Source organism: Mauremys mutica, chromosome 5 (assembly GCF_020497125.1).
Source record: "Mauremys mutica isolate MM-2020 ecotype Southern chromosome 5, ASM2049712v1, whole genome shotgun sequence".
In the NCBI taxonomy this organism is placed as follows: Eukaryota; Metazoa; Chordata; order Testudines; family Geoemydidae; genus Mauremys; species Mauremys mutica.
In genome coordinates this window covers 13,398,299-13,412,402 of record NC_059076.1, presented here as the reverse complement: position 1 = coordinate 13,412,402, position 14,104 = coordinate 13,398,299, and the positions used below count along the sequence as shown (strand labels likewise).

The following is a 14,104-nucleotide window of genomic DNA, read 5'->3' as shown; positions in this document are numbered from 1 at the left end:
GCCCCCCAGTGTCGGCATCGCCCTAGGACTGCCAAATCCTAGCGGCTACTCGTGTGAGCTTTGTTACAGCAAAGCGGCTGCCATCTGCACTGCCTCGTCACTGCATCGGTACTGCTCCTTTTGCTCTCCCCATGCCCTTCCTGGGGCTGGCATGCAGCATGGCCCAGCTGGGCAGTCGTCGGGACGGTTCTGTACCCTAGGAGCATCTTCCCATCCAGCTGTGGCAGCATTAGCCACTCACCCAGCTGATTGTTCCGTCCCACCCATTCATTCTTTTCTCTTCTAGAGAGAGACCCTGCTATGTTTGAAGAGTCTGTGGCACCTTAAAGACTAAGGGTGAATGACATGACATGCATCCGACAAAGTGGGTATTCACCCACGAAAGCTCATGCTCCAATACGTCTGTTAGTCTATAAGATGCCACAGGACTCTTTGCTGCTTTTACAGATCCAGACTAACACGGCTATCCCTCTGATACTTGCTTTGCTTTGAGGCTGCAACTCGGCGTTTTATTTACCGTTTCTCACTCTGCATGGCCTCGGGGGCGGGGACAGGGGATTTCTTTGAAAGGCAATTTTCCAAGTGTGGGTTTGTGTGGAACAGCCTCAGACAGTGTGAGAAGAGAAGGGGCTTTGAGACGTCCGCTCTGATCCTGCGAGTTACGGATTGGAGAAGCCACAGCGCTCTGGTGAGGCCGTGCCTCCGCCCCTGCTGGGTGGAGCTGGGTCATCAAAACAAGGGCCTGTTTCTATCCCACATAAGCACAGGCCTGCTACTGGAGATCGCACAGGAATGGAGACCGTACACACACCCCAGGCAGATCCTTCTTCAATGGAGTCCTGATCATTTACCCCAGTGGAGGATCTGCCGCCATGTTTTGAAACCAGATTTGGCCCTTACCAGCTAGCTCCTAGTGTGCAACATTACCAACCCCGGGTGTTCAAAACTCACAAGCAAGGTGCCAAAAGATCCTGAGATTAAAAACCACGAGATTTTACAAAATACTAACGTTGACGTTCTCTTCGTTTGCTTTCACATGTGGGAGCATTGGGGGAGGGGGTGTCACGCTCTCCAGCTTGCCCCAGAAAGTCCCTTTTCTTCATGAAAGGAGAGTCTTGGCTAAGGACCTGACCCCCGCAGCTGGGGCTGTAAGAAAAACACCAAGCGTTGTGAGCGTCCCAGTGCCTGTGTCACAGTGTCTCGCCTGCCCTCTCTCCTGCTGGACATAGCTGTCATTACCCTCTAATAGCGGTAAAAGTCAGAATAAATACACGATCAACTGCAATGGCCCCCAGACGCACGCTGTCCTCTTGCTGAAGAATTGCTTGTAGTCAATGCCAGGACCATAGCTCTGGAGACCACAGGGCATTACTTATCCAGAGCAGGCCAGCAATAGAAGCTTTTCTCCCCCTCTCAGGGCAGTTCCACCTCCATGCCTGCTCAGTCCTTGGTTTCTCTGCAGTGATGACATGAGAGCCGATGAGCCAGTCAGTGCCTGTTGTCTGGGAGGCCTGGGCTGTGGACACGTGTCTGTTGAGCAGTGGAGAGAGGATCGGCTCTCCTGACACGGGACATCAAAGAGCTGTCGGAGGTCACGGCTTTTGGTCACTGCAAGCAATGGACATGACAGCCTGGGCAGGGCTAGAACCCCTCATTCCTCCCCCACACACAAGATGGGAGCTAAACAAAGCTACCATTGGGGTTGGTTGGTTCCACATACTTCTACACCTTCGTTATGTGTTGTAATACTTAGCGCTTTCTACCAAGGGTAGGGCCCTGTTGTGCAAGGGGCTGTATCATGTCCCTGAGCAAACAACTTACCATCTAGGCAGACGAATCAGACAAAGGGAGGCTCATTCTCCCCATTTTACAGGTGGGAATTGAGGTTTGGAGACACTATAGGCAAAAGGTCCCAAAGCGCTTCAGTGACTTATATGCGTGACTCAGGAGCCTAAGTCTCATCACAAGGCCACTCTGTACGTTCCTTCTGAAAAGCTCGCCGGAAGTGACTTGTCCGGGATCACACTGCGTCTGTGGCAGAGCTGGTATCCGTGAACTGAATACACATCTCCTGAGCCCCACTCCCATGCCTTGACCACAAGCCCCTCCTTCATCTCCTGGGTGGACCTAGACATGAAAGTGCCAAAATTCCAGGGTAAAAAAGGCTGTTATGGTGGGTATTTTTGGTCCATGCATAAAAGCAGGAAGTTCTGGAGATCTCACAAGCAAGCCTGTTCTAATGTTCAGTTCTGTTTAGCTGGAGGTTCAGAGAAGCTTCTCATCAGTTGGGTCCTATATAACAGAGCCATTTTGTAGCTGTGCATCATCACTGTCGCGACAGAACATTTCAGCTAGACGTGCCCTGAGCCCCCAAGTCCAGACCTGGTTCTTAGCTAGTTCGGCGTGGTTCTAATTCCAGTTTTGGGCTGTGCTCTTCACTGCCTTCAGGGGAAAGTCATTTCCAGCTGCCTGAGTCGTCTGCCCTGACTCTAAGAAGTGTGACAGTTCAAAGCCTGCCTGTCCCCCAGGGCAGGTGTTTCTCTTTTCCTTTATTTGTCCCCTCCTCCTTGCCTTTTTGGGTCCTGATTGGGTTTAATTCCGGAGCTTGGGAGCCCAGCCTGAGTTAAACGTGAACATTTCTCCCTCTTTTTAATTTTAAAAATATTCCCAGAAGGTTCCTCACCCCCCGTCCCAGCCTCTCAAAATACAAATCCCTCCCTCCGTGTCAACTCTGAGCCTTTCAGCTGCTCTCCCTTCCCCTGATTTTAGGATTGCTGCCCTCTAGCTCGCGTATGGCCATCCTGCCCTTTCTTCCCCAAGCCTCCGGCAGGCTCCGCTATCACTTGACAGTGGAGTTAGTGATAACTGGAGTCCAGAGATCAACTCGCTGCCTTGTGCCATTAACACGGCCATGTAACTGAATAATGCTGTCTGAGGTTGGACATCCCATGGCCCGAGGGCGCCAGCCTTCAAAGGCTGGTGCGTGTGAGATGTCTGCCTTGTGAACTACGTTATGGTCACAGCGATTGCAGTTCCAATTCCCTAGTGGTCTGTAAGCCAGATGAAGGCAAGTTCTGTTATTTGTGAATAAATTAAGGAAAACAAAGCCCTTATTGTTGCATGTTTTATCAGCCAATTCAATAAAGATAAGCATTTGCTTTAAAAACAAGTCATCGGATTCAGCTTTAAAACTGGAATTTTGGTACGTTTTTCTATGTACAAAGTGGTGGAGGCCCTTATCCTGCAATCCGATCCACACACCAAGACCCTAGGGACCCCCGGAGCCCTACGCAAGTGCTGGGGTCTGCCAGCGAGGATCTCACTGTGGAATCCCCAGAGTCAGAATTGTGGAGAACCATGCTCATCCCAGTGTGAGCTGTGTTTGCTTTGTTTGGCTTTTCGAGCAATGCGCTTCAGGTGCTGGTGACCTGAGCCACAGCGGCCTGGTGTTCGGGGCATTCGCCCACAGTGCTGATTTCATTCAGTAGTTTTCCATGTTGGCTGTACAGATAATTGACACGTTCTGTTTTCTTGCTTTGACAAAGGGAATTCGCTTTGACCCCGAAATTCCACAAACGCTACGACTAGAATTCGCCAAGGCAAACACCAAGATGGCCAAGAGCAAGCTAGTGGGAACCCCGAACCCGAGCACTCCTCTCCCCAGCACGGTACCTCAGTTCATTACCAGGGAGCAATGTAAGTGTTTGGTTTTATGGTCTTCTTAATTAAACAGCAGGTAGAGGCAGCCAAGGAGCTGGATCCTGTGGCGCTCTGTGACTTAGACAATCTGAAAGAGGAGAAACCACTGTGTTAGTTTGGTGTCTCTGCAAAGCAATGTTAGATGTGAATGAAGTGCACCTCCCTCGCGCTTGCTGGAAGATGAGGTGGTTTTGTCTATGACCAAGTCCTTTGTTTGTAGACCAGGATCTGGAGGTGACCTTCTGCCTCTGGCAGGCTGCTTAGGCAGCAGGTACAACAGAGTGGCCTCTTTTGTTGGTGGTGCTGTTGTTTTCTGGCAGTATAGTTGATACTGGTACTCTCTGGATCTTCCATGCACAGCAGTGGCGTCGCTAGCATGGGACATTTGGGTGGGCCCCGGCTTTGGGTGGGAGGGCAATGACAGGGGCAGGATACAGAGAGGACAGGAGGCATCGGGGGGCCCACCTCCCACCCACCCCCTCCAATCTAGCCGGCCTTGTGGGGGCAATGGATGCTCTGGGCAGGAGTCCCCTGGGCCCCGCTTGTGCACCCAGCTCTGGGAGGAGACACCGCTCTCCATCATGCACGGCTCCCATCCCTATTGCACTGACTAATGCCGGGCCCGGCTCCCCGAGGCAGCAGGCCTACGTTTTTTAATGCTCACCGCCACTGGGTGGGCCAGCTGCCCTCCTCCTGCTGCGGCGTGCGTGCATGCGCGGCGGCTTGTCAGGCGCTCCACTGCTGTGCCGCTGTGGTCCCAACCCTCTCCAGTCGGGCTGGGTGTGTGTGCACCCAGCGTGTGGCATCCTCCACGTCTGGATGGGGCTGGAGCAGAGCTGGGGCTCGGGGGTGGGCCTGGATGCTAAGTGGGTGGGCTGTGGCCCACCCAGCGCCACCCGTAGCTACACCCCTGATGCACAGTCACTTCTCGAAGCAGAGACTGAATGTTTACACATGACAGTGGACACTGGATGATGACAATGTCAATGTGTACATCTAAGAACAAAGAGAGTAGGCCGTATTTACAGGACTGGGGACTCTATAACCTGGGGACAGTGACTCTGGCAAAGATTTTGGGGTCGTGGTGGACAATCAGCTGAACCATGAGCTCCCAGTGTGACACTGTGGCCAAAAGGGTTAGTGCAATCCTTGGATGCCGAAATAGCGGAATCTCAAGTAGAAGTAGAGAGTTATTTTACCTCTGTATTTGGCACTGGTGCGACCGTTGCTGGCATACCGTGTCCAGCTCTGGTGTCCACAATTCAAGAAGGATGTTGATAAATTGGAGAAAAGAAAGAATGGCCACGCAAATGATTAAAGGATTAGAAAACCTGCCTTATAGCAATAGATTCAGGGAGCTCAATCTGTTTACAAAGTGAAGGTTAAGGGGTGACTTGATCATAGTCTATAAGTAACTATATGGGGAACAAGTATTTAATAATAGGTTCAGAGAAAGGCATAGCATGATCCAATGGCTTGAAGTTGGAGCCAGACAAATTCAGACTGGAAATACAATAATTTTTTAACAGTGAAAGTAATTAACCATTGGAACGATTTACCAAGGTTCATGGTGGATTCTCCATCACTGACAATTTTCAAATCAAGATGGGATGTTTTTCTAACAAATATGACCTGGGAATTATTTTGGGGCAGTTCTCTGGCCTGTGCTATATGGGAGGTCAGACTAGATGATCACAATGGTTCCTTCTGGCCTTGGAATCTATGACTGTGTGCTCTGATTCTGGTAGCAGGGCACTGGAACAGACCATCCAGTTCAGTATCATGTCTCCAAGAGTAGCCAACGGTGGATGTTTCAGAGGACATAGTAGCCAACGGTGGATGTTTCAGAGGAGTTAGTAGCCAACGGTGGATGTTTCAGAGGAGTTTGTAACTCCATCCCTACCCCTTCATGGGGACAGTCCCTTCCTCACTCCCTCTGGCTTTCCCTGGCATCCTGTGCAGCCACTTAGCCCTGTGCAAACTGAGTGTCACACGCTCTGATGTGGTGACAGCATGTGCCCTCTGCCGCACCTGGACGGGGCACACCAGGGAGTCACATTGAGGAAGATGAACATGCACGTAATCTCATCTGGGGTCCTTGTGCTTGGGTGCCCTGTCCCAATGTTGCCCTGGTGCCTTGCAGTTAGAGCAGGGCCAAGCTGTGTGTGTTTGTTTTTTAATTTGGAGGGCTGGAGGGAGTTCAAAACAGCTCCCAGAACTTGCTCAAATTCTCAGCCCTGAAACAGGCATGTGAACTACCCTGTAGTCACTCTGCAGTGAGGCTCCTGTGTGATAGAGGCCTGGACCACACACCAGTTTATTCTGCAGTTACAGTCTGAATGAAAAATAACTTGGGTTTCGTGGCATTATTTGGTGGCCATGCACATTCTTATCACAATGTTTTGTTAGTGGAAGGATAGTGCCATTAGGGAGCTAGAGACGTCAATAAACATATTTCTTAATCGCTGCGCTGCACTGAGGCTAACGCTATAGTGCAAATAGCATTGTTTCTATATGACGAATGTCTTTTTACAATTGTACACGTTACCGTCATAAATATAGTTTGTCTGAATTTCTACAAATAGGCTAGAGTTCACATTGTATTAAGTTATGCATCTCAACAAACCATTTCTCCTCTGCAAATACAGCTGTGAAAGAACAGCAAAGCTAAAAACACCCTGTTTGGATAGTCTCAGTCAAGGTTGCCAGTGAATGTCAGTTCTCTTTAATTAGTAAATCTCATTCTTAATAGTGAAATTAAATCCTAACTCAGCCAATACAAGTCACTACAGACAAATACCTACCACATCATGGTAGGGGATCCACTACAGACCACCCAGTCAGGCGGAGGAGGTGGATGAGGCATTTCTAGAACAAATAACAGAAATAACAAAAACATCAGACGTGGTAATGATGGGGGACTTTAACTTCCCAGACGTCTGTTGGAAAAGGCATACAGCAAAACACAAAATGTCCAGTAAGTTCTTGGAACATCTTAGAGACAGCTTCTTGTTTACGAAGATGGAGGAAGTAACCAGGGGGACCATTTTAGAATGGATTCTGACTAACGGAGGAATTGGTAACAAAGCTGAAGGCAGAAGGCAATTTGGGTGAAAGTGATCATGAAATGAAAGATCTTATGATTCTAAGGAAAGGAAGGAATGAGAGCAGCAGAATGAGGACAATGGAGTTCAGACTTTAACAAACTCAGAGAACTGGTAGGTGAGGTCCCATGGGAAGAAAATCCAAGGGCAAAAGAAATTCAGGAGAGTTCACAGTTTCTCAAAGAGACAGCATTAAAGGCACGACAGCAAACATTCCCGATGCAAAGGAAAGATACAAAGAATAGTAACAGGCCAATGTGGCTCCATCAGGAACTCTTTTATGGCCTGAAAATCAAAAAAGAATCCTACGAAAAGTGGAAACACGGCCAAATTGTAAGGATGAGTACAGAAGAATAGCACAAGTATGTAGGGACAAAATCAGAAAGACTAAAGCACAGAATGAATGATAGCTACCAAAGGACAAAAAAGGCAATGAGAAGAGGCTCTTTCAATAGCTTAGGAGCAAGAGAAAGACAAAGGAAAGCCTAGGTCCCCTACCTAGTGGGGAAAGAGAGCTCATAACAGACAACACCAGAAAGACTGAGGTATTTAGTGTCAGTTTTGCTTCAGTCTTCACTAAAAAGAAGGTTAATTGTGACTAGATACTTAACACACTTCATATTAACAACAAGGGGGAAGGAACAGAAGGTAGACTAAAGAAAGAACAGTTTAAAGAATATTTAGACAAGTTAGATGTATTCAAGTCAGCAGGGCCTGATGAAATTCTCCCTGTGTTACTTACTGAAGCAACCTCGGAACCACTAGCGATTATCTTCAAAAACTCATGGAAGTCGGGTAAGGTCCCAGAGGACGGGAGAAGGGCAAACACAGTACAATAAAAGCTGTTTTATCTGGCACTTCACCAACTGGAAAGCTCTATAAACAGGCATTTCTGATCTTCATTGAAATTCTGGTTTATAGTTTGCTTGGCGCAGGGCCGGCAGGGGTTTGGGGTATGGGAGGGGGTCCGGGGCACAGACTCTGGGAGGGAGTTTGGGTGTGGAATGGGGCTCGGGGCAGCAGGTTGTGGCATGGGAGGGGGTGAGGGTGCTGGATCCGGGGGGTGCTCACCTTGGGCGGCTCCCTGCAGGTGGTGACCTGTCCTGGCTGCTCCTAGATGAAGGTGTGGCAGGTGGCTTTGCATACTGCCCCGCCCCTCCCTGAGCACTAGCTCCACAGCTCCCATTGGCTGGGAAGAGCAGCCAATGGGCGCTGCGGGGGCGGCATCTGTGGGTGGAGGCAGCGCACAGACCAGCCTGCTGCACCTCCGCCTAGGAGGAGCTGGGACAGGTCGCCGCTTGCAGGGAGCTGCCCAAGGTGAACACCCCTGGATCCAGCACCCCCCTCCTGCACCCCAATCAACTGCCCCAAGCCCTCTCCTGCACCCAAACTCCCCAAAGTCTGTGCCTTGCACCCCAACCCCCAGCCCCGCACTCCCTTCTGCACCCAAACTCCCTCCCAGAGCTTGCGCCCTACACCCCCTCCCGCATCCAAACTCCCTCCCTTCCTCTTAGTTAACTGGCATTTTTCACTTACCAGCACCCCTCATTCCCCCAACATGTTGGATAAAACAGTTTTTACTGTATCTGTCTTTAAAAAGGGGGACAAAGAGAACCCAGTGATTTATAAACCAGTCAGCCTAACTTTGATACCTGGAAAGATACTGGAACAAATTATTAAACAATCCATTTCAAGCACCTAGAGGATAATAGGGTTATAAGAAATAGCCAGCATGGATTTGTCAAGAGGAAATCATGTCAGACCAACCTAATTTCCTTCTTTGACGGGGTTTACTGGCTTATGGATGGGTGGAAGCAGTAGATGTGCTGTATCTTTATTTTACTAAGTCTTTTGAGATAGTCCCACATGACACTCTCGTAATAGAGAAATGTGGTTCAGATGAAATTATTATAAGGCGGATGCACAGCTGGTCGAAAAAACATACTCAACAAGTAGTTATCAATGGTTCGCTCTCAAATTGGAATGTGCATATCTAGTAGAGTCTTGCCGGGGTCTGGTTCAACATTTTCATTAATGACTTGAGTAATGGAGTGGAGAGTCTGCTTATAAAATTTGCAGATGACACCAAGCTGGGTTGCTAGCACTTTGGAGGATGGGGGAATTGGTCTGAATTCAACAAGATGAAATTCAATGAAGACAAGTGCAAAGTATTAAACTTAGGAAGGAAAAATCAAAGGCACAACTACAAAATGGGGAATCGTTAGCAAGGCAGTAGTACTGCTGAAAAGGATCTGGGGTTTATAGTGGATCACAGATTGAATATGAGAGAACAGTGTGATGCAGCTGTGAAAAAGGCTAGTATCGTTCTGGAGCATATTAACAGGCATGCTGTATGCAATGCACAGGAGGTGATTGTCCCACTCTACTCGGCACTGGTGAGGCCTCAGCTGCAGTGCTGGGTCCAATTCTGGGTGCCACACCTAAGGAAAGATGTGGACAAACTGGACAAAGTCCAGAGGAGAGCAAGAAAAATGATAAAAGGTTTAGTAACCCTGACTTGTGAGGAAAGGTTAAAAAAACTGGGCATGTTCTTGAGAAAAGGAGACTGAAGGGGAACCTGATGATAAGTCTCAAAATATGCTAAGGGCTGTTATAAAGAGGGGTCTCCATGTCCACTGAAGGTAGGAGAAGAAGTAATGAGCTTAATCTGCAGCAAGGGAGATTGAGGTTAGAGATTAGGAAAAACTTTCTGACTGTCAGGCTAGTTAAATGCTGGAGCAGGCTTCCAAGGGAGGTTGTGGAATTCCCCTCATTGGAGGTTTTTAAGAACAGGTCGGACAAACACCTGTCAGGGATTATTGAGACTTCCTTGGTTCTGCTTCCGTGCAGGGGGCTGGACTAGATAACCTCGCACGGTTCCGTCTAGCCTACAGTTCTATGATCCCATGATTCTGCACTGGCTGTTATTCACACATACTGTACTCCCCCAGCAAAATACAAACATTGTAAACTGAGTGTAGACACCGTGACATTATTTTTCATGCACTTTGCAAGTGGTTAATGGTGATGTGCAAAGCAAAAACCAAACACCCAGAGCTGATGCCCTCGTTGCCCCTTTACCGTGGAAAGATTTAGCCTCTGGGTTTTTTTCACAAACAATATCTGAAGTCAGTTGGGTTTGTATTTTTTGCCTCTTTCTTTATATTAGATAAATCCAGGGGTCAAATTGGGCGAAGCAGGAAGTGGAACTCTTCCAAGTCCACCCACAAACCAACTTCCACCTTCTCTAGATGCCAACATGAGTATATTGTGCAGATGTTCAAATTACGATCATGTGTGCTCTCTGGCATCCACTGTGCTCCTGGGTCAGGCCACCCCTCCTGGGGCTCAGATGTCCTGTGACATCCTTGGGCCTGACCACTGCACTGTAGGGACATAAGTGGCCCTTGGGCTCCTTGGGCCTGGCTTCTTCTTGATTGAGGAAATAAATAAATGAGAATTTCTCCCAGGCCAACCAATTCTGGCCCCAGAATGAGCACTCGCTCCGAATAGATCATGCACAGCTGTGTAACATGACCATCTCCTTTCTCACATGCTGCAATGATCAGGGAAATTGTTACCACTATTAGCATTTGCAGTGTCCTCATTGGCATCTGAATTAACACTCATCAAGTTGAATGGGGCAGTTCACAGCTCAGAGCTACTGTTTCAGGCTCTCTGCAGACTCAGGCAGAAATCTCTGACACTAGAGAATGAAGAGTGCTGTCTCCTGGCTTCTTCACTGACAGCTGAACTCAGTTACAGACAAAGGAGAAGGCGGAAAACAGTTAAGGAAGATTGTTGTGTATTTGGTTGTCATGGGTTTTGTTACTATGGCAACTGAGTTAGACTATTAAGGGATAGCTCAGCCGGTTTCAACCGGCTGAGTGAGCTCTCTGTTTCTGTAAATAAAATGGAGGTTTTGGTTAGCTGTCTGCTCTCTGGCCTCAAGTGATTGCTTCCTACACCGGCTGCCCCTAGGACATAACACTGGCGACGAGGATGGGATTCCGGTGCTGCTCCAGTAACAGAAGGAAGTAGAAGTCAAGGTAAAGACCAAACAAAGAAAAAAAGCTGCTTGTTTGCACTGACTGTGAAAGTGAAACTAAAAATCATGGCTACTCTGACCAGGCCCCTGGAGCCTTTTGATGAGAATACAGAGCAGTGGCATGTGTATACTGAGCGTTTTGAGCTTTTTGGTATTGCAAATGACATTACAGAAGCGAAGAAGGTGCCAATATTCTTAACTGTTGTAGGGGCTAAAACCTACTCTCTGCTACGCAGCTTACTACACCCTGTTAAGCCTGAGACTAAATCTTACAGTGACATTGTGGAAATCCTGGGGTCTCATTTCTCCCCAAAACCACTGGTAATTGTTGAAAGATATAGGTTCCACAAAAGAGACCAAAAGGAAGATGAAACAGTTGTACAATTTGTAGCCATTTTAAAAAAGCTAGCAGAACACTGTGAATTTAAAGAGATGTTAAATGATGCCCTGCGTGACAGGTTAGTGTGTGGCCTCTGCAGTGAAGCTATACGGAAGCGCCTACTGACAGAGGCTCAGCTTACATTACAGAAGGCTGTTGATATTGCTGTCTCCATGGAACTGGCTACAAGGGAGGCACAATACATCGGTGCATCCCCTAGGGTGCAAAAAGTGTCACAAGAACTGACCCACAAAACGGTGCAGAGTCAAGAATGTTACCGCTGTGGTAAGCTGGGTCACCAGGCATCAGAATGCTGGTGTAAGGACCTGGTGTGTCGACACTGTGGCAAAAAGGGACACATTGAGTATGCCTGTAAACAAAAGAAAAAGAGGCCTGTGGTCTGGCCGACAAAAAGAGGAACCTTGCATACCCTAGAGCAGACCCAGGATGATCAAGGTGACACCTCCTCACAAGAGGAAGTGCCACTGCATGTTTTGTCTTTGGCAGCGGGCTCACATGAATACTGGGTAACCCCCTTATTGGAGGGCAAACCTATACGCATGGAACTAGACACCGGTGCAGCTGTCTCGCTGGTTCCTGAGACTGTGTATAAGGAAAAGCTACAGCATCTTCCGCTTAAGGCAACAAAAACTGTTCTGAAGACGTATACAGGTGAAGCTGTGCCCATGTTGGGCACTATTGATGTTAAGGTGGAGCTCAATGGACAGGCGGCTAAATTGCCACTGTTTGTGGTGAGAGGTGACTACCCAGCCTTAATGGGTAGGTCTTGGCTTGGGAAGATTCAGCTGAACTGGGCAGAAGTGCACCGGATGACTAAAGAAGAAACCAGTCTAACCCCTATACTAAGGAAACATGCTGCTGTTTTTGGAGATGATTTGGGAAGTATGAAGGGAATCACTGTGACATTGAACATTAAACCTGGCAGTCCACCAAAATATCTGAAAGCCCGAACTGTGCCATATGCCATCAGGCCAAAAGTTGAAGCAGACCTGGAGCGCCTGGTCACCAATGGAGTCCTAATACCAGTTACCCATAGCTCATGGGCCACTCCTATCGTTCCAATAGTGAAGAAAGATGGCTCTCTCCGGATTTGCGGTGATTTTAAAGTCACTGTCAACCCAGTGTTGTGTGCAGAGCAATACCCGCTTCCCCGCATCGATGACCTCTTCGCAGGCCTGGCTGGGGGACAAAAGTTCAGTAAGATTGATCTGAGTCAAGCATATTTACAGATGCACGTCGATGAAAAGTCCCAAGAGCTGTTGACTATTGTGACTCATAAGGGGCTTTATCGATACTGTCGCCTACCCTTCGGAATCACATCGGCTCCCGCCCTGTTCCAGAGGGCTATGGACCAGATCTTGTGTGGCTTGTCAGGAGTTCAGTGCTATCTGGATGATATCCTGGTCACTGGAAGAAATGAAGAGGATCACTTAAAGAATTTAGAGGCTACCCTACAAAGACTGGAAGAGTATGGCCTACGAGTTCGCAAAGACAAGTGTGAATTCTTCAAGCCCTCTGTTGAATATTTGGGACACATCATCGATTCTGCAGGTCTTCATAAGGCCCCTGCAAAAGTTAAAGCTATTGTGGAGGCTCCCCCACCTCGAAATGTAAGCCAGCTACGCTCATTTCTAGGACTACTGAACTATTATGGAAAGTTCATCTCACAGTTAGCCACACTGCTAAAACCACTTCATGAGCTCCTTGGGCAGAACAAGGCCTGGAAGTGGACTGAAGCCTGTGATGTTGCATTTAACAAAGCTAAGGATGCATTGTTAAATTCTGAAGTTCTAACGCACTTTGATCCATCCTTACCCCTGCAATTGGCCTGCGATGCTTCCCCTTATGGAGTGGGAGCGGTCGTGTCACACATTATGCCTTCGGGAGAAGAAAGACCTATTGCTTTTGCTTCACGCACTCTAAGCAAAGCAGAAACTAACTACGCCCAAATCGAACGTGAGGCATTAGGAATTGTTTTTGGAATTAGGAAGTTTCATCAGTACCTGTTTGGGCGAAAGTTTACTCTTCTTACAGACCATCGACCTCTGACATCAATTTTTGGACCCTACACAGGCATTCCCCCATTAGCTGCTAGTCATATGCAACGTTGGGCATTGATACTTTCTGCACACACATATGAAATCAAATATCGGAAATCCACTCTGCACGGCAATGCAGATGGCCTCTCAAGGTTGCCTTTACTGGTCAAACATCAAGATAGTGCCCAAAAGGAAATCTTCTACTTTGAACAGGTAGAGAATACACCCATCACTGCTACTCAGATAAAGAAGGCAACCTGCGTTGACCCAGTATTATCCCAAGTTATGGACCTGGTGATGCATGGAAAATCTCGACAAACCTCTCCGGTCTCACCCGACCTTGTTCCCTACATGTCCAGGCGGACGGAGTTATCGGTCCAATCTGGTTGTTTGTTGTGGGGGAGGCGTGTCATTATTCCACCACCCCTGAGATCACAGATGTTAGAACAGCTACATTCCGGTCACTGTGGAATAGTGCGCATGAAGGAAATTGCACGAAGCTATTTTTGGTGGCCTAGATTGGACAGTGCTATTGAAGAGAAGGCAAAAGCTTGTATGTCATGTCAGAGTGTAAGAAATGCACCCCAGTGGGCACCCCTACACCCATGGGACTGGCCTGAAAACCCGTGGCAACGTATTCACGTTGACTTTGCTGGCCCCCTTGAAGGAAGCATGTTCTTGGTGGCAGTAGATGCCCATTCTAAATGGCCAGAAGTCTCTATAATGCAGTCCACTACTGCAGAGAGTACTATCCAAAAACTACGGGGACTCTTTAGTCGTTTTGGTCTGCCAGAACAACTTGTGAGCGACAACG

At 48.2% G+C, this 14,104-nt stretch overlaps 1 protein-coding gene across 9 annotated transcripts in view; it reads left to right on the top strand.

Annotated features, from left to right (window-relative positions):
• Nucleotides 1-14,104, top strand: part of RBPMS (RNA binding protein, mRNA processing factor) — a 144,337-nt gene that overhangs the window by 70,626 nt on the left and 59,607 nt on the right. For all 9 annotated transcript variants that reach the window (XM_045017842.1, XM_045017841.1, XM_045017840.1 and 6 more), the window contains exon 5: nt 3,546-3,696. In XM_045017842.1, coding sequence (XP_044873777.1) covers nt 3,546-3,696 — 151 coding nt within the window. The remainder of the gene's footprint in view (nt 1-3,545; nt 3,697-14,104) is intronic.